The following is a 20,282-nucleotide window of genomic DNA, read 5'->3' on the forward strand; positions in this document are numbered from 1 at the left end:
TAATTGCTCCAGAGCTTGGCTCTTGCAGGCGGGTGCAGCCCAGCCTCACTGCCAACTGAACTTGGGGCACCAACAAATCTCGCCAACAGGTTCACGAAGCTCCACCTACCATGTTAAGGTCTAAATCAGTGGCGAATCAGATCCTGGGCAACACAACACACACCCTTGCCCTTGCCGGGCATGTGGTGCATTTGTCTCAACTACTTCCCCGTCCTCTTTCGGGAGAACTCCGGCAGGACTCGGTCCAAGGCTGGCCCTGTTATTCCAGTTACTCCGCTGTGGTTTGGGTCGGGCTCTCATCTGTCGGGCCCATCAGGACTTGCAGTTTAACGTGGTCATCAACTACTTCTCCAAACCAAAACTCTGTTGACTTGTTCCAGTCCTCCCCGAAAATCAAAAACAGCAGGGCAGGAAAAGGGAAGAGATGCAAAAAGCCGCCTCCTACCCCATTTGTTAGGAGCGTCTGCCACATCTCAGCCATCCCTTCCGCCTCTCCCAGCTCTTTCCGAGAGCTCGCAAGGCGCACGCGAGGACAGACCCTGCATTCCTCCAAGAGGGACAAGGGAAAAAGCTGACCTTTTCAGCCATACAGTGCAGTCCATATTCCCCAGCATCCCATTTCGTTTTGCAACGACTCAAGTATGCTCAGCCCAGCTGTTTTCCCTCAAGTATCCAACATTACAGAGAGAGAGAAAAAAAACTTCTCTGCAGCAGTGACCCAAGCGAGAAACAATCCATTCCTTGTGAACAAAATGAGGCTTTCGCTTCCAAGTCAGCTCCAACATTCAACATGCAGCTTCCTCTGTTTTATCTGTTCAAAATGTGCAAACGGGGGTGCTGCACGGGCCGGGTGCTCGGGCATCTTGGGAGTGCAGAGCCCGGCGGAGTGCGCAGCCTCAGCACTCCCCAGCCTGTGAGCAACTCCAGCTAATCCTGCACATCCTGGCAACAGCCTTCTCTCCATTTCCTCAAACCTGGTTCCCTGAAGGAGGAGGGAGAGAAACGCCACAAACGGGAACACAAAACAAAAACAAACCACATCGTTGACTCTAAATATGGAGACTTCCCCCCAAGAAATGCTCTCATGAATCCCAATTTCATAGACAGTAAAAGAGGCAAGCAAGAGTTGGCAGAAAACAGTTCAAGAGGAAACAAGGTAGAGATTATATTAATTATTTAGGCATAAAAATGGTGCATGGTGCCAGTCCACGAATTATTTCTGTGGCACCACGGCACTAGGTGAGGGATAAATGCAACGCATTTCCTGGCCTCTGGCCTCACCCTGGAGCCCCCAGCATGCAGCCATTGCACTTCCTCCCTGCATGACCATAAGCAAATCATTCACCCGCTGAAGAATAATTATGATAACCCATAAATGGCAAGTCATTAGGACAGGGGTATTTCTCAGCCTTTCCTTCTGAAAAGTATATCCAATTTCTCTAAATTCCTAGAGGGAATGTTGCATACACATTTCAGAATTAAAGTTGACTACTGGTTACCTGGTAATGAAGAACAGAAATTGGACCCCCAGGAGACGGGGGAAAGAGGATAAATTGTATGCTGACAGAGGACTTAATGTGTTTGGTCTAAAACTTAAAATGTAACAAATTACAATGAAATAAGTAGAGCGACTACTACATACTCTGGTTTGAGTTTTATTTTTGCTTGGTTGAATTGTTGATGTGTGATGAGATGGTCGGAGTGGTAAACCAGAGGAATGAGAAGAACTCGGTTAACCCTCGTTCTGGGTAATCGGTACCTGAACCCAACCACAGAGCATGGAATTACACATAAACATTTAAACAACATTCGGCCTTCTCGATGGATCTCAAAAGCCAAGCAATTCTAACAGAAGAAGAATCAACATCACACTACAGACAGTCTCGGTACATACCAATGGGACAAACCTAAAAAACGTCTAGAACACTCAACATTAAAAAATTCGAAAGTCAAGCGCAAAAGAAATAGGCCCAGGTTGTTTATAATGAAGATACAGGAAGCTACATTCCAGGATGAAAACACTGATGTATATAAACATCATCCCTAGCTTGGGGGTTGCCGTTGGCAGGGTGCGTCGTGTGTGGGTGCATGGAATGGGGGAAATACAAAGAGAAAAGGGATATACAAACAAATAACATAAAAATCTTGAGTCCACAAAGACACAAATCATTTGTAGGAAAGGCACCATTAGAAGGAACTTTTCAAGAAGAAATCACAATCGTTAAACCGGGACAACAGATTGAAAGGTAACCACCCCAACCCTCCGCCCAGCTACTTTCCTCTGGCCGGATTCACTGTGTTGAGAAATAACATATTCCAGGTACTTATTTAATTGCTTTCACATGTTCCATCTATTTTTGAGAAACAGGAGCTCTTTAGAACTTTGAACCAATGTTATTTTTATTTTTCTAAAAGAAAAGCGAAGGTTTTGGAGGTGTTTGCAACTGATAAATCACAAATCATGGCAACCAAGAGCTTTCTTTGCATCATGTTTTGGACATGAGACCAGACAGATGCAGCACAATTTACAGGAAGAAAAACGTAAAACAAACCAGTCATTCAAGAAATATATGTAAGTATTTAATAGAAAATGTCCTCTTAGGTCAGCCTAAAAGCCACTGGAGTTGAACAATGTGGCCCAAGGATGCTTTTTATCGATGGAGAGGTGTTGACTTCCCACTTCCTCCTGAGTTCAGAGGAAAAAGAGTTGTGAAATATTTGCCTTCAAAAAATTTTCTCCATCTGTTTTAACATAAAGACTCTGTAAAAGGCCTGCATTTCTTTTAAACCGGGGAGTAAAGCTTAAATTCTTCATTTCATGTTTCGCCTTTTAAAGTAAGCATGTGCCACTTCCCAGATGCTGGAAATAAAATATTGTGCATTTTTATTCAGAAAATACACGTCAGAAATGGCAGTTTGAGGATTTTTAAAAAATATTTTAAATAAAAAATATGTATAATTTTTAATTGTTAAAATAAAATACTGTATATATTTAAAAGAAATCTTGCCATCGGGAGGAACTTTGTAGAAGATGAAGGAAATCTGCATATATATATATAAAATGAATGAGTGATTCCAAGAAATAGGCTCATAACTATTATAAAACAGGTTTTAAACAAACTACTGTGAAAAAATAACAGTATACATTTACACACATTCCAACATGAGATGGTATCGCTGCCCCTCCCGGTCCTGCCTGCCTCAGGTCAGGGCACTAAAATAAACTTTAATCGATCATCTTCTAAAGGAGAAGGTGACAAAATCTGTATAGAACTCCCCATCTCTAAACCTTTAGTAGAAAAAGGCAATTAATTCATCCCACCAAAGGATGTGGAAAAGTGGATTTAAAATATTGTAAATAGAGACATTTGATTTCCAGGCTCTCTATGGCAAATTTTTCCACCAGAAAGCCCATATGGCTCAACTTTTAATTACTTTGGCTAATGCTATATGTAGTAATTCTGTGGTGAATGCTTAAGTGTTTCATTTCTGGTTTCCATGGCAACATTACATCAGATTGCAGACAGCTGGCTCCACAGTTTTAAACCATAACAAATTGACCAAGCCAAGGCACAAAACTATAGCTGCTTTAAAGAGATAGGACACCATTCGGCTGCCAGCGGCTGAATGAGGAACCTACGGGGCCCGTTTGGCGTGCGAGAGGAGGGTGGAGCCTCCTTCCTTCTCAGCTTCTTTTGGAACATGTGTGTCCTTGACACATCTGCAATGTTCTAATAGGAAAGACACGGAGCCAACATGGAGAATTTTTTATACTGCAGCTACATTAAGCCTAATCAGAAAAAAGGAACGCAATTAATAGCATCTGTAGATACAAAAATTTGTGTGCTGGGTCAAACTAAAAGCATCCCCTCGCTGTTGAACTTAAGCCTGTCACGGCGGGTCGGTAACAGATACTTCACTCGACCCTGTAACAAACAGTTCTTGCAACTATCACGCGCTAGAAACAAATGCTTTCCAAAAGCCGCCCGGCACAGTCGTGCAGGCACAGGAGGGATGAGCTGTAATAAAGCTTAAACTGGACTTGCAAGGAGCAACTAGAACCCTTTGGGGGACCGCCTGAGACCACGCTGAGCACAGGATGACAACTGTGCCCGCTGCGGAAACACGCTCACTCAGCTTACATCCCCAGCTCCCAACACCCAGCACACTGGCCCCATTAACAGCCAGATCAAGTCACCTTTATCTCCCCCAGAGCCATGCACGTAACACTGTAAGGGGTTTGAGCATCTCTGAAAAGTATTCTGAAATTGGAAATGTGTTCGCTGGTGAAATTCACACAACCGTTTCTGGTTAACCCAGTACTAAATCAGACATAGACATTTCAACTTCCTAGGTCCGCTTTGGAAGTTAAGAGAAAGAAGCGGATCAATCGTAGGTTTCTCAAAAGCAATGTGCAGTGCTGTCTGAAGTCAAGCCCTCCCCACGGAACGCTGCACCACTGACAACAGAGCTCCAAGCCACGGACACTCAATCACACACATTCCCACCATATTCTCAAAATAATACCCACTCTGCCTCCAAAAGCTCTGCCTGATTACTGGGTGAGCGGGCTAGGAAAGAACGCTCAACTACAACATAGAGAAGTAAACAAGAGAAGAAGGATGAATCGAGAAGAATTTGAACAGAAAAGAGCAAAGCATCACAGCCAGCAGCCACCGAACAGCTTTTCCCTGAAGTGACAGAAAGCACATTTTTCCTTTCACGCTGAACACACCCAGCGAACTTACCGGCTTCGGCATTTAGCAGGCCTAAGGGGCGACTCTGAGCACGTCCGGAACCCCCGCCCCCTCCCCACTTTGCGAGCGTCTTCACTCTCGTTCCGTCAACTCTGTAATCTCAAAGTGAGGACTAGACACTCCTCGAACATGTTCCTTAGGAGTTACATGATCGGACAGGCTCCACCAGCACAGCTTCAGATCCGAAGGAGAAAAAAAAGTGAAGACACTGGATTCAATTAGCTGCTTTCTGCTGGCTGACTGACTCCCCAGTTCCTTGCTAACTGCATAACTTGTAAGAAAGGCATAAGTCATCAGCTCTAAGCAAATCTCCTATTCACCACAAGGAAAAAAGGCAGTGTTGTACGTGGCAAACAATCCCTGTTTTCACTGACGAAGGCTCCCTGACCTCCCGCTGGCCTCCAGTTCCTTAATTACTGTCTATGGAATTCCAGAGAAAGAAAAAAAGAACGCGAGAATCTGAGCAAATCCGAGACAAGGACGAACCCTCACAAGTGACTGGACTTAAAAAAGATCTCTTTCGCAGATATTCTTCCGAACACCCCCCGAAGGGAGTAGTCATGATTGAAAATAGACACCTTCCAATGGCTATTTTTGAAATTACTGAATTAAAACTTATGATTTTGGTTTCCGCCTAGAATTGTCACTTTCTGCCCTCTCCCCGCTCCTTTTTCTATTTTAACCACTAGACTCGATGTAGGATGTTTCCCCTTCATTGACGCTTCTAAAACGGTCTTAGCCAATTGTTTCAACGACCATTTCAGAGCAGCTGAGTTCTCTTGCATTCTAGAACTGTGAGCACAAGGACTGGGTCACAAGATGATCATTTAATTTTCCCAGGGGTGTTTGGGGCGCAACAGGCTCAGGTTGTTACTTTAACAGAACACTCTCCAAACAAGACAGGACTGAAAACCCATGTGAAGTTTCCACGTCATGGGTGGCATGTCAGGTCTGTATTTTCAGGGCTAAATTCCTTGAGCTGGGTAAGCCATGTCTTCCCACCACACAGCGTGAGCTGCCCACCCCTGGGGCCTCTCTCATCATGCGGGCCTTCCTTATGTATGACACAAGGGCCCCTCCCTTGGTAGGCATCACACACACATATTCACACGTTTTTACCAAGCGGAGATCCCAGGCAGTGCCACAGACCGCCAGAGCTCAGCGCCTTTCCCTCGGCTCTTGTGCTGTTCTGAGCCCCCGGGCCCCTGCGGCATCTCTCACTCTTCAGTGAGAACTGCAGGAATCCCCTTTTCCTCCAATTTTCTACCCCAGAAATGTCTCCTCCCACCCCTGATGGAATTTCCTGTCATTTCTCTCCACAAGGGTTCGCCACACCTTCCCTATTCTGCCTAGTTCCCACTGCACAAATCCATTCACCGACACCCTCTCTGGTTTCATGTACGTTCCCTTCTCCGCTGCCATCTGAGGGCCACATGTGCCACACATTGGGGCAGATGCTTTCCGGACATTGTACTTCCAACACCCATATTTATCAAATGCTCACAATTCCCAGGCACCGAGTTAATTATTTACACGTATGACCTCATTTCAGGGACAGTAAATGGCAGAGGGAGAATGGGAGACTTCACGACTTGGCTCCTGTGCCCCCCACCTCTACACGGACTTTCCTCACCCAAGACTGACAACCACATTGCAGGAGACGTTATGCTCAGAATTCCTCAAGACAGTAAGTAGAAGTCCTTGGTTGAACTTGTTACTTGATGAAAACTCAGAAAATGCGTAAGGCCGGATGAGATTGGGGTAAAGGGAGAGGAAAGCCCCAAATAACTGGAATTCAGACAAGACCTATGTTAATTCCTACAGGTGCTGTCTCGCTGTGTAGGTTGCAGAGGCAAAGCAAACGTGAAAGAAAGCTGATGATCCGGCCAACACCGGAGGCTGGGTCTCAACAGGTCGTGCAGGCGCCAAGTCCCCTGGATGCCACCTGCGAACAGCGTGTGGCCCTGAGTAGGTGTCTTAACTTCTCTCATTTATCAGATCGGCACTGATAAGCCTCCCATGGCTCTTGAGAGGATGAAAGGAGAGCCTGACGTGAGGCCCAGAGCCCGGCAAGCGGCGAAGTCTCTATTGACCTGGGATGGCGGGAGGCTGGGCATGGACAGAGCGGGCTCTCTGGGGCAGTGGAGGGAAGGACGCTTCTCCTCCTCGTTCCCCTCTGCCCCACTCCTCCTGTACAGCCCTTGTTAACTGTCACTTCCATCACTCTCGGGATGATTCAGGTACTCAGGGAGACACTCGATGTTGGGCATTACGTAGGCACCGGACACGGGCTTGTCTTTCAGAGGACGGGAAGGGCCACAGGGACAGGGTCCATATCTGTCCCCCTCCTTGTGTTCTTGGTGCCCGGCGCAGGGCCCGCCCACTGTGGGCCCTCACTACATGTGTGTGTCATCGGCACGGAATGAAGGAGTTTAGACTCTCCAGCCCCTAGCTCCCAGCCCTTGCTGTGTATCTGAGTAAACTGCAGGAGATCTGAAAGACTAGACTGGGCCAGGGCACGCTGGGGAGCTTCTTGGTGGAGGAAAGGTGGAAACAGAGGGGCCAAACTTCATGAGGGAAGGACATGGCTGGTCTTGTTCACTGAGTAGTGAACCTGAACTCACGCAGCACACAGCAGGGGTGCAAACTTGCTGAGGACAGACTTGAGCATGTGATTCCCACTCTACGGCCTTCTTGTGGATAGATGACTTTGCATGGTCAGAGCCCTCCCCTTATTTCCAGTTTCTGTGTATGTTATGCTCCACTCTGCAGACACCATGTGCAAAGGGCCTCTCAGAGCACCTGGTTCTCATCTTCTGAGTTCCTCTGAGCATCTCAAATGCCCCATCTCTCATGGGCTGGCACACCTTTGCACCTGCAGATCTCTGTTTTGGAAATAACTCTGCCCACCCCATCCACTTCCCTAGCTCCTACTCATCCTTCAAGATTCAGCCCACGTGTCACCTCCTCTTGAAAGCCTTCCTGGCTTCCTCCTCATCTTCCTTAGGCTGTGTGGTAGCACAGCAACCTAAACAGGCTTTATCGCAGGACTTAGCCCAATATACTGTAATCATTCTATTTCTCAGCCCCACACTAAACTTCATGAGGACAATGAGCACCGCCATCCTCATTTCTGTATGTGTGCCTAAGTAACATTTGTTGTGTTATGTCTGATTACACATGATGTATAGTGAATTACAGGCAATTTGGAAAATGCACAACCACAAAAAGGAGAAAGAGAAAATACCTATATCCCCCCACCCCTACTCGGATAGAAAAATTGGTCATATTTTGGTTAATGGCCTCCCACTTTTTACACCTGCACCCTATACATTCATATGTTTCTATGTTTTGTTGTGTGTTTTTACAAAAGAGACGACGTCATGCTCTCAGCTGCTCCTCCTCCCACAGCCACTGTCAGGGCCCCCAAGCCTCCCTCAAGTGAACACACAGCGTAAGTAGTAACAAAGCGCTCGCTCATCACTGTGACCCTGTTTGAGCCACTCTGCTGTCCCCAAAGGTTTTCTTTAGAGAAAACCTGGAGGTGTCAAAGCATACTGTTCAAACTGTTTCATAACCTGCATTTTAAAATTAATACGGTTTGAACATCTTCCCATGTCAACAAATGGAATACAACAATGTATTAATGATTCCACAGTAGCCAGTCATGGAAGTACACCATAATCTACTTAAATAATAGCCCCATCACTGGTCACTTGCATGCTTCCAGTTTTTCAATATTACAAACAATACTCTGAGGAACACTACTGTAAAACTTCTAACATATCTAAAATTCTTTTTTTAGAATAGATGATTAAGATTGTAAAATTAATGGGCATATTTTAAGTCTTTTGATACATATTAACAATTTGCTCAGAAAAACACTGCTATTTTTAAATCTCACAAGTAGCATAAAAAGAGTGCCTAATTCCCCAACACAATTGCCAACAGTGAACATTACACTGTTCTTTTCCACTTAGGGAAGTAAAAATAGTATCTATGTTCGTGCTAAGTACACATTTCATGATTGAAATGAATGAATGAATGCACTGAATCAAAGCACTAGGAAGAGCAAGGAACAGAAATACGAGTAAGCTGGCTTTACCGGGACTATCCTGGTATACCCAGGGTTATACTCTGGAAGTCTCGGGGTAGAGACAGCCCCAAGAGAAGTTCAGCAATATGAATGATATAAGGCAACTGTGATCAATGCTAAGAGGAACCAAGACATACAGGGATCCAGAAGCGGGAGAACTCACCTCTGGCTGAAGAAATTGAGACATGCTTCCGTGGGAGGAAGGGCATTGGCAATGGGCGGTGAGGCATTTCCGGGTTCTTATCTAAGCTAGAAGTCCAGTGTTTAGATGGCCCCGAGGCCCTATTTCTTTCTCCTCTCTGACCTTAGATGCCTATCTGACAGTCAAAGAGAGTTGGGCTGATGCTGTTGGCTTTATAAACAGCATGTGACACCAATCAACAACAGCTTCGGGCCCTCCTCTTCCCCAAGCTTGATTTCACAATCTCTCCAACACGCCTGCTCTCCCTCCACTGATCCAAGAAGTGATGCATTCAAGGTTACTCCCTACCTTGGGGGCAGCATATGGGCTCCACTGGGCATGTTCAAGATGAGCACTGATGACTGCCAGTGTGTTGCTCTTTGTGTTTATAAAAAAATTAACCTCCCTCCTTAAAGAAGTCAGAATTACTTTAAAAAGTGTTTGAGTTGTCAGAGTAACTACATAAAATATGAAACACACTGTGGGTTTTTTTTCTTTTATTTCACAAAACAGTCAAGGAAGAACTCATCTGTTTAGTAAGAAATATTTTGCTCATTAGCTGGTGACATCATTGCCCTCTGAAATGAGGAGATTTTTGTCAGCATACGGAAAAAAAGATGAGATTCCATTCTTCTCCCAGAGGTGCAGTGTAACAGTGAAATAATCTCTCTGGCAGTTTCAAAATTAACTAGTTGTTGCCAGATTTGAAGAAAGAGGAGGAGGAGGGGGTGGCAGAGAAGATAATTACATGATACTTTTATTTGGAAAAAGTGTGTGAGAATTTGAGGTAATATTACCATCCTCTAGGGGCAAAGGCTTGTTGGTACTTAATTCACTTAAGAAACTGTTAAAAAACTAACTGTAAAACCAAAGGAGAAGCAAACGGACGCTACATTCCACAACACACTCTACTCTTTTTCTTACACTCACGAACTTTGAATTGCTTTTAATGACCCCCAAAATATTGCTACTTTTCCCACAAGAAAGAGGGAGAAAATATAAGACCACAGGAGTCCTACAACCAAGTCTATGGAGAGTTGGATCCCAGGTAAGCCCATCCATCTCAATTCTGCACATTGCCATTGAGCAGAGAAAATCCCTTGCCTTCTGAAAGGGGTGGGCAGAGGAGAGAGGTAAGTGGAAGAAAGAGAACTGACTTCCCTTTCACTCTGTACACCTTCGAAGGCTTTTTCTGCCTGGGGTATGTCAGCCTGCCCATCGCTCAGAGCACCCTGCTGTTCATTTAAAATTGGTGAGCTATGGTAACAAGTGATGCAAAGGCAGTCAGCAGCTCTACAGGTCTCTCTGTAAGGAGCAGGGTAGTGTTATCCAAAGCAAATCTATGGTGTCAGGCATATCGAAAACTAAAGCAAAACACCAAACCCACTCGTTCCCAAATGCATTCGATTCTCACACAGCCCATGCCATGGAAAAAGGATGACTCAGAACAAGACTGCCAAGTAGGGCAATTACAAATGCATTTGAGTCTAGTTTCTGGAGCTGCTGGAAGTTTTCATCCCAGAATCGGTAAGTCTCCCAAGGGACTGGGTGGTGTTTGCAGTCACATTACTTTTATGGCATCTAAGACTGATTCACGAATCAGGCATGATGACTTCTCGGACAGGCCTGCCAAACAGCCTTGTCTAGGCACATGACAATGTAGAAATACTGAAAACTGATGGAGCCTAAATGGCAACAGAGGAAAGGTGTGGACACCGAGTTCTTTCCTCCAAGCCAAACTTAGGCCACCAGGTTGGCACAGTCATCTGTTGAAGCTGGAGGCAGGTGGGCCAATGTCACCTCCTAGATTCACGATCTATAATCTTAACATAATTGTCCTTATGTTTGTAGAATAAATAATAAGCAAATTTATTTCAATTGAATTGCTTCAATAAGAAAACTTAGTTCCAAAGTGAAGAAATCTAGGCTGAACCCTTAGAAAAGGAATCATTTAGAGCTAGAAAGGTTGTTTGTGGTCATCTAATTGGCAAAACTCTCAGGTCAGGATGACTGCTGAAAGCTGAACCACAGAATATCTTCCCATAACAACTAATGAAGTGAGCAACAGCGTCCCCAAAAACAAAATTAGTGAAAACTAGCAAAAATATTCCACCAAGAGCAGCCAAACAATTATTATTAGTTTCACAGACTAATATATTAAACTTTAAAACTCCATCATCAAGGTAATGAAAAAATTTCTGAAGACCGATGGAAAAGGCCCTTGATTCTCCAGAAGGCAGACTGATAGGAATTTTGAGAATTATTTCATATAACTTCAAATCCAGAAGGAAGGAAACTGTGTGGCCATCTTTGTCTTTTTCTGATCTAGGAGCAGTAGAAATTGCTTCAGGAGAGTAATGAATGAAATATGGAAAGTCAATAGTAAGGCTGATCCTGATTGAAATAAAGCCTCTAGAAATTCACCAGGAATTGGAGAAATGAATTAAAGGTAGACTGGATATGCCCCACCCACGGCCCCACCCATTCCCCCATCCATAACCAAGCAATGTGAACCATGATGCAGCACATTTAACAAAATCTTAGGCGAGAAGGCACAGCACGGTACCCAACGAAGATCACATTCCACTTCAGTGGGGTTTTCCCCTTCCCTGGCCATTACATCAGGCCATAGCAACAATAAACATGAACGGACCACAAAATGAAGTGCTCAACTCCAGCTTGGAAGAAAGGAAAACAACCTGTTGTCAGCATGGCAAACAGGTCAAAAAGTAATCTTCGTATTATAAGCACAAATAGAAAATCCGACCTGAGCTACCGAAGCATGATCGAGGAGAAAAGAAATGCATGACAACGATTCAAACAAACCACACCAGGACAAAAAGAGACAGAGAGAGAAAGAAAGCATGGAAAAACACAAAGATCCCATCTTTTGATCCCATCTCTCTATCAGAGAGAAAATATAACTCAAGGAGGGGGAAGAAATTCCTAATAGTTGTTTCACTCTATAAAATATTTAATAAGAACACAAATTCAATTAAACGAGACCTCATAGACCAGATGAAAAACACGAATGATAGGAATTTAAAAACGGCTGTCATAAGGAAATAGATAACCAAAACAACCTAGTACAGAACCAATTTGTAAATAAGAATGAGCAAAGAATAGAGCTATACCCTAGAAGTCAAAATATTGATACAGAGAAAAGTTGTATTATTTAAATCCATTTTCTCATATGATCCAAGCTTTAAGATTCACCCAGCTCCTCAACTAAGCCTCTGACCTTGCTGCTCCCTCTACCTGACACACATTTCTCTTTCTTCTCCTGGTGAACTCCTTGGTTTCAGCCACCTTCTCTGGGAAGGCTTGCCACGCTCTCCTCACTGGGGCTAAATGGAATTTCTGTGTGTACTTAATACACTAGGTAGAAATATTCCAGTTAAGTCCTGAACCATGCTAAATCCACTTGTCTGTCTCTTCTTCTCAAATATAAACCCGTGTGACAGGGACTGGCATGTGGTAGGTATTCAATAATGTTTGCACAATGAATGAGTAAAAGAATCTTCAAGATGGCATTCTTTCACCTTCACTCTGGGTCAGAACTGCAGGGCAAGAAGTGTCCTTTTAGGAACTAATTATGCAATACCATTGGCATTATACTAGTAATAGTATAATCAACAAGGGCTGACAGAGGGTGTGGTATGGTGCGAAGAGAGAGAGTAATAGGGACAGAGAAGAGAAGAAAGGAGTATTTCTACAGAAATCATTCTGTGAATAATTAGAATTTCAACTAGAATTTGGTTGTGTTAAAATACTGCTTTCCAAATGAGTGGCACTGTCTGATGACTGATTGCAGTTCTAAGAATTTTGATAAAATGGGCAACTGTGATGACTTAAAATTCAAATGGACGTTAAATAAGTGATGGGCAGCCTCAGACTTCAATCAGCCGGCTCAGGCTGGAGGTGGCCCTCAGTCTGGAGCCTGCTCATGAACCACGAGAGGGCCTGGGTGTCTCTCCAACTCAGCCATTACATAAGATTTGGCATTAGGGCAAATGATTTAAGGAGGAATTAACATGTGACGAATCAATTTCATTAAACAAGTGATGGAAATCCTCTCCTACCCCAACCTCTCTGAGGTTACTCCCAAAAGCAAAACAAGAAATCGGCATTGCAAATCTAAATGCCAATCCTTAACCCAGATCATATTACGGGTATCTGCACTTCGATATAATCGTCTAGTGGAGGAAATGTGGTATATATGTTTTGCATTCATATATCAGGTCGGATGAATGAAATTGCCATTTTTATAAGTCAAAAGCTAGTATCTACAGTTTCATATAGCTCAACCTAACATAAGAAACAGACCAGAATGTATCCAATAGCTGTCCCAAATTTTAAAACATTGTAAATAAGTGCCCTCAGATTATGTTGTACCAGGATACTTTATTGTTATTTGTGTTCATGTCGCCCTGACATGTCAAAGAGGGTCTGCAAGCAGTACCCTCAACTCCCTGTAACTTTACCAACCAATGAAGACAGAGATATAGCTGGTTAGTTTGTCAGGTGCATAGAGCTGAACTTCCAGCTATTTCTGGACCTGCCATGAGAGTGCCCTCCAACAGAACAGCTATGGAAGCCACACCCACACGCCCAACGCACCCACCCTCATCAGCACTATAATCAGCACTATACGGCCCTAGATCATTTCAGTACAGTTAACTGCCTATTCTTCCCAATAGTAACCTTAAGGCCCAGTATGATTACTGAAATCATACCAGACCCACCCTTAAACCCACTTAAACAATTACACCTTCTGAAACAGAAAATAAACTGAGTATGTGTTTGGTAAAAGCCTGATCAAGTGAGCATGCACTATTTACCTTAAGCTTGTCTGGCCAGCTCTAGCCATCTGCCGCGATACATAAGCCCTGCTGCCGTGTTAATGGCATGTACAGATGGACTTTTACAGGAACTCAAGTATTTTAAGAATAGCAGTTAACGGAAAGGTAGAAGAGCTTCCCACAAAGGAAAAGAAGCTGGCATTCATCGGGTATTCACTGTGTGCCATTTAATCCTTGCAACACCCATGTGGGACACATATGCTTGTCTCTATTTTCCAGATGAGGAAACTGAGGCACCAAGAGAGGAAACTGAGGCACCAAGAGATGAAACTGAGGCACCGAGAGATGAAACTTGCCCTCAGATGCAGAGCCAACAGGTGGTAGAGCTGGGATCTGAACCCAATCTGACTCAACTGTGTGGGATTCACCAGCCCCCTCGCCTGCCCACGTGGGCAAACACCTGGCTTTCCCGAGGCCAGCTCCTCGTTTCTGTCTAACTTTGTTTAAAGATGACAATCTTAAAGGACTCACAGGAAACACATGCCTCAAACTTTGGCCCTTGTCCCAGGGAGGAGACGGGGGACGGGAGGGTGGCACGGAATGAACGACAAGAAGACATCTAGGCAGTGGTTCTCAGTCAGCTCATATCCACTTAGAACACAATTCATCTTTCTCCAAAGACTCCACAACGTTGTTCCAACGGACCAATTTTGTCTCTTGGTCTCACCATAAGCTGCAGGTCTAAAGAATCATTACTTTTAGTCTTCTGAAGGGGATTTTAATCTGTCCCTATTTTATTAGCATCTTAGTTTCAAAATAACTTTTATTAAAATTGAGTAATATTTCTTCCTGTATATTCCCACTCAGCCAAATAAAAAAAAATTTATAGAAAGTATCCATAAAAGTCTGAATAATCATCTGAAGGTTCCAAGTATGCATTAAAAGACCAGAACCAATAAAAGTTATTTTTAACATGGTTACATTTAGAAAGATTTAGAAAAATGTTAGTTATCCCAGCATAACGTAACACAGGATGGTATAAAGAATTGCTGGTATCTGTCTCAAGAATACAGGGTATATATGCCTGCTGAAAAATTATTGCTAGGCTGTGTTTCTCCTTCTTTCTCCTGGTGATATTACTTCTGGTAAATTTCTTCTTCTGTTGAAGAAGGAAAGAGGTGAAGCACACATCCAGTCATCCTGTCTTTAAGCCTAGCTAATACAACCATTAAAGCTCCAACAAAGAGGATCTTTTTCTAGCCACAAATCAAAACTTACTTTGCCAATTAGAATCCTTTTAAGCTGAAACTCCTGTATTAAAAGTCATGAGAAAAATTCTCTAGGAAAAGATACAAAAGAAAAAATACAAACACCATTAAAAGCAAACAGTTTATTCAGAAATGTAAGCTATTTTTATGCATGGAATCTACCTTCTCTTAAATTTCCTTATAAATACAATAATATAGAGAAGAAAAACAGTAGAAAGAAGGTCAACCATTGTCTTGATGATACCTTTACCGTACCTATAAAGCCAAGTTTAATACCATGGTGTAAGTGAATCTTCACATAATTTAAGCATCCAATAAACATTCACTCAAAGTCAGCAAAAATATGAAAATCATATTTTTTAAAATTGCTGGGAATGTCTACAGGTGGGGGAAAATTTTGTAAATTCATCATGTGTTATCATAAAAGAAAGTCTTCTTTTAGGGTCAGATTTCCCCAAATGAAGAAGCCAATGATACTGATTAATAGTCTCTTTTAAAACTTTTGAAATAGAAAAATAAAACTTCATAAATTTTATAGACATTGTCTAGAAGTTCACCCTAATAAAACAAACATATCCAAAATAAACACGTTAAGAGTAGACAATTTTTTAAAAATTTGGTTCAATGCATAATACTAGACTCTAAAAAGAGCACCATGAATATGCAGACACCCCTTGGACAAGCAGAAAGATGCACCACCCTGCTCTCAAAGGGGCACCCTGTGATCAGCACCCTGTGAGCACAAACTCTGCCCTCCACCACATTCTGGATGAAGTGATTAAATCGTTAGTTAGCCTTTTCTTTGGCCATAACAGAAATTAAACCATTCACCACAAGAACCACTAAAAAGGCAACTTTGTGGCACACTCTCCTGGCTTTCGGCACATTATCTTTTAGAAAGTTCTAATTTAGATGAGGACTGTTGCCACCTCTTCTTCCAAAACAGCAGACCTGAATCCTCTGGCTTGAAGACAATGGCTCTAATTTAGGCAGGTGAAACGCCTCTGAAAAGCCTAAGTAAAACCCATCTGCTGGGGAGGGACAAGTTCAGTTTATAATTTTAGAAAGCCCTAAAAAGATTTGAGTCTTGCATTATGCCACCCAAAACATCTGATAATATGGGGATATTTTAGTTGAGACCTTGAAAGTCCCCCATCAAGGAAACACTTAAAATAGTATTTTGTAAAAAGTGGAAGAAGTGACCACTTGGCATTGTGTCTCTGTTACCCAAAATCTGGGATCCACTTCAACCACACGGCTCCCCCGGACCTCAAACCAGGTTAATGGCAAAGATATACTTAGAGTTGGAATGAAAGTCTGTGAAGAGATGCAAAGATGGATGTCAGGTATTATAATACCATCACTGTTATAACATTAGAGCATTTTTTGCACAAGTATTTCCCAACTCTAAATTTCCCCAAATGTCCAAGCGATCTGTTATGAAATGATGACTTGCTTTACAAAATAACTCAATCACAAAATATTTCACCCAAGTTGCTTCATCCTAGTAAGGAGCTCCAGATACAGAAACACAATTCCAACTTTTTCTGGAACACATTTTATATGGCGTGAAACAACAGAATGGGACCAAAATAGATGTTTGCAATGGACCCTATGCGCTCTGTGCTTTGCTGTCCTTGTTGTTACTTTAATTTTTTTTATACATTATACACTTTTTAAAATAATATAAATAGCATCATAATCAAATAATTTACCATTTGACATTTTTTGGAAAGATGTTTCACTGCAAGCATTTTAATTAATATTTAAGCACCAAGTAACAAATCACCAACCCGTATCTATGAATTTTGTAAAAACACAAAAGCTATGATTTACTAAAACTTATGCTTTGAGTAAAAAACTATAAACCCCAGTAAGATGGAGAGCATAATTTCTTTAAACATATTCTTAACCAGAAGGTAAACCAAACCTCAAGGCACCAAGTTGAAAGCTTAAAATGAGAACTCTCACCACCTTCCCCCCGTGGAGGCAAATGGAAACAAAATTTACCAAAATAAAATAAAAAATACTAAATCAACATTCAGATACTTAACAACAAATTGAGGACTCAACCAGGAATTCTTTTTCAAAACTCTAACCCTCACAACAAAAGTTTGTTATTAATGAAAAACAGCAGAGGAACAGATTCTCCTCTGGCAAAGAGAAAGCTATTTTTCACTTCCCCTGGTAACTATCTTTAGTACTTTACACTCTTGGAAACCAGGAATGTGAATATAGATTTATTGTGAAGCAACACGCAATGATCGAGTGCCAGTTATGGGGGTGGGGAAGCCTATGAAATCAATGCAAATGACATCCTAAAGCACGGCAGGCATCAATATAGGCATTGAGGTCTGGTGACAAAGGCCTTGTGATCCCCGCAACTTTCATGGCCTGGGCATTCCCGACTACGGCCAGTGGGCTATTTCCATCTCAGTATAGAAAAGAATCAATGGAAAATTGAAAAGGCCTGGCTCTCGCACAAAAGATAATCAAAGCGCCTAACCATGGCGGCTGGAGTAGGACACAGTGGGAATTATCTGAAATTAATTACTCTGCTATCAGGCAAATGCAGCATATAATTGAGAAGGAGTATTTTGGATGGTGTTTCTTGCCGAGTCCACATAAAAACAGGGCAGATTAAAGTCAGGGTGGGAGGGGCGAGCATCACATACATTAGGATTACAATCAAGGTCAAGCGAACTTCAGTACCAACGGTGGTCAGCTGTAGCAACGAACAGCAGGGCTGGAAGCGGGTGTGGGTTGTTTGCACAAAGTCAGCTAGCAAAATACACAGGCTAAATAATCCTGCTTCAGAAACTCTCTCCATGGCCGAAGAGCCTGTCTTCACTCAAATCTCACACCACAAAGAGAAGCGACTCCAGAGCTTCTGGAAGATTGTGCTGCAAGTGGAAGGAGCATATGGGATTCCTGGCCCTTCATCCAAACAGGACAGGCTGAATTTATTTTTGAGCCAACTAGGAAGAAATAGTTTGCTAAGAAACTAATAACATAAGTATGTACATGACATCTCGCGTCTGCATGAGCATGTGTGCGGGTGGGTCTCACCTCGGCACTGCAGGGTAAACTCTCCAGGCAGGGGCTCTCTCGCCTTCTCCTTCACCTGCTTAATTTGGATATCTGGCACTGTGCCTGGTCCGTAGCAAGCGCCCTGTAGATGTCTCCCAAGTGAAGAAACCAACCCTCGAGAGAATGAATGTCCAACTTCTAAGAAGCAGCCATTCCATTCTGACAATTTCCATCAAGGCGATGGTTCTAACTCACCCTCCGACAGGGGTCCAAGAAACCAATACTTAATAACGCTTTCTTAGCAGCTCGTTCACAATGCCTGTAGTCCTCAGTTCATATTAACTTTCCCTATATGACACTACTCTCTTCCCTTGCCATCTAAGTGTGTGAGGTTTTACTCCAGTCCTGTTGCTCTGAATGGACAAAGTCATAACCTTTCTCATGACTCAGATGCTATTAATCAGGACAGGATACAGTGAGTCGGATACGAAAGGACCCACTATGGACAACTGGGTCTTTGTGCTCTCCCTCGAGCTGGGTCTGAATCACATTAGTCCTGAGTTACTGTATTTATTGTCCATGATTCCGTAGGTCCATGATTTACATTTATATTGTGTTAGTCTTTAGGACTCGGGGATAAGAGACCCAAGAAGACAAACTGGAAACTATGGACATGGTTCTTTTGATTACCTCATAGTCCCTGGACACACTGCTGGCTAGCGTATGACACATTTATTATTATAAATGGTAACGTCTCAGTCTCTTCCACACAAAAGCAAACCCGGCAGGGCCTTCAAATTAATAATCCTTCGGGGTGTTTTAGGTGCAGTGGAAATCTGCTGCTTGATTCAGGAAATTAGGGAAAAGAAGGATGTGGGAGGGTTCTATTAACTTCTGATAAGCCATCATTTGTTGCTTAGATGCAAAGAAAGGGTAAAGATTGAGTCTGTGGTTGCAAGCCATAAAACATGCTCTTAAAACAGCCAGGAAGGATGCACATTCAAAGACAACTTTGCTTATTAAATATTTCTCTAACACGCTATATGAGGTGGATGCTGAGTTAGGCACTCACTGGAGACACAAAGACAACACGATATGCTTTTCTTGTTCAAGAAGCTCACGATTTCCATGGAGGCTGAAAAATATACAACTAGTTCTGATACTCTAAGATAACTGTTAGGTTTGATGGCTAAAGCTAGTTTAATAAAAGCACAGAATAGGAAGCAATAAACTATACTCGAGGAGGTTAAAGAAAGTTTCACAGACGAGACGGTCGTTGGGCTTCACCTTGAAGGATGCATAGACTTCCACCTAGAAAAACCTGGGGGCAGACACTTTAGGTGGAGGAAATTGCATGAATTAAAGCAGAGAGTGTGAACATACAAAGCTGGTTCAGTAATGCATGCAGGGTCCAACGCGGCCGGAGTGGAGGCTACTGGGAGAGAAGGGTGAAAGATGAGAGTGGAGAAATTGATTAAAGCCAGATCACATCGGGGGTCGAGTGTGCCAAAAGTTTGGAATTCATCTTACAGAACCGGAAAATCCTCAAGCTTTTTTGAAACATGTTGATTGCAAGAAAAGAAGTATGTTTTAGAAACACGACTGGTTGTGGGGAGCATGGACGGGGGGGACAAAAGACTGCAGACATGGAGGTAGAGTCGTTCCCAGATTTTAAGGAGGAGATGACCAAACAAAATAACTATATAATAGATGAGAAAGGATGACTTCCTCCATTCTCGCTCCATGCAGGTTGATGACGGCACCATGAAATGTCTGTTTGAAACACTGGAATTTTAATTCCTACAATCCCTGAGGAACTCCTAGTTTAATAAGCACTGTTTGGGTCACATTGAAACAGCATGAATAACAAAAGGCATCCAAATTGGAAAAAAGTAAAATTATTTCTGTTCACAGATGACATGATCTTATATAAAGAAAACCCTAAATATTCCACGCACACACACACATCAAAACTGTTAGAGATAATAAATTCAGCAAAGGTGCAGGATACAAAATCTACACTCAAAAATCAGTTCCATTTTTATACAGTAGCAATGAAAAATCTGAAAAGAAAATTAAGAAAACAATTTCATTTATAATAGCATGAAAAAGAATAAAATACTTAGGAATAAACTTAACCAAGGAGGC

The 20,282-nt window shown here is 42.7% G+C and overlaps 1 protein-coding gene across 17 annotated transcripts in view; it reads right to left on the reverse strand.

Moving 5' to 3' along the window:
* SASH1 (SAM and SH3 domain containing 1) overlaps positions 1 to 20,282 on the reverse strand; it is a 300,847-nt gene that overhangs the window by 36,498 nt on the left and 244,067 nt on the right. The window contains exon 1 of one of the 17 annotated variants that reach the window (XM_070256427.1): positions 9,017 to 9,170. The exons of 13 other annotated variants lie outside the window; for them this stretch is intronic. In XM_070256427.1, the coding sequence (XP_070112528.1) occupies positions 9,017 to 9,040 (24 nt within the window). In that variant the 5' untranslated portion in view covers positions 9,041 to 9,170. Of the gene's footprint in view, positions 1 to 109; positions 983 to 4,748; positions 5,493 to 9,016; positions 9,171 to 20,282 lie in introns of those variants that run through there. 3 more of the 17 variants (XM_023632957.2, XM_070256428.1, XM_070256429.1) reach the window with 3 other exon arrangements.

This window comes from Equus caballus, chromosome 31 (assembly GCF_041296265.1).
Source record: "Equus caballus isolate H_3958 breed thoroughbred chromosome 31, TB-T2T, whole genome shotgun sequence".
Classification (NCBI taxonomy): domain Eukaryota; kingdom Metazoa; phylum Chordata; class Mammalia; order Perissodactyla; family Equidae; genus Equus; species Equus caballus.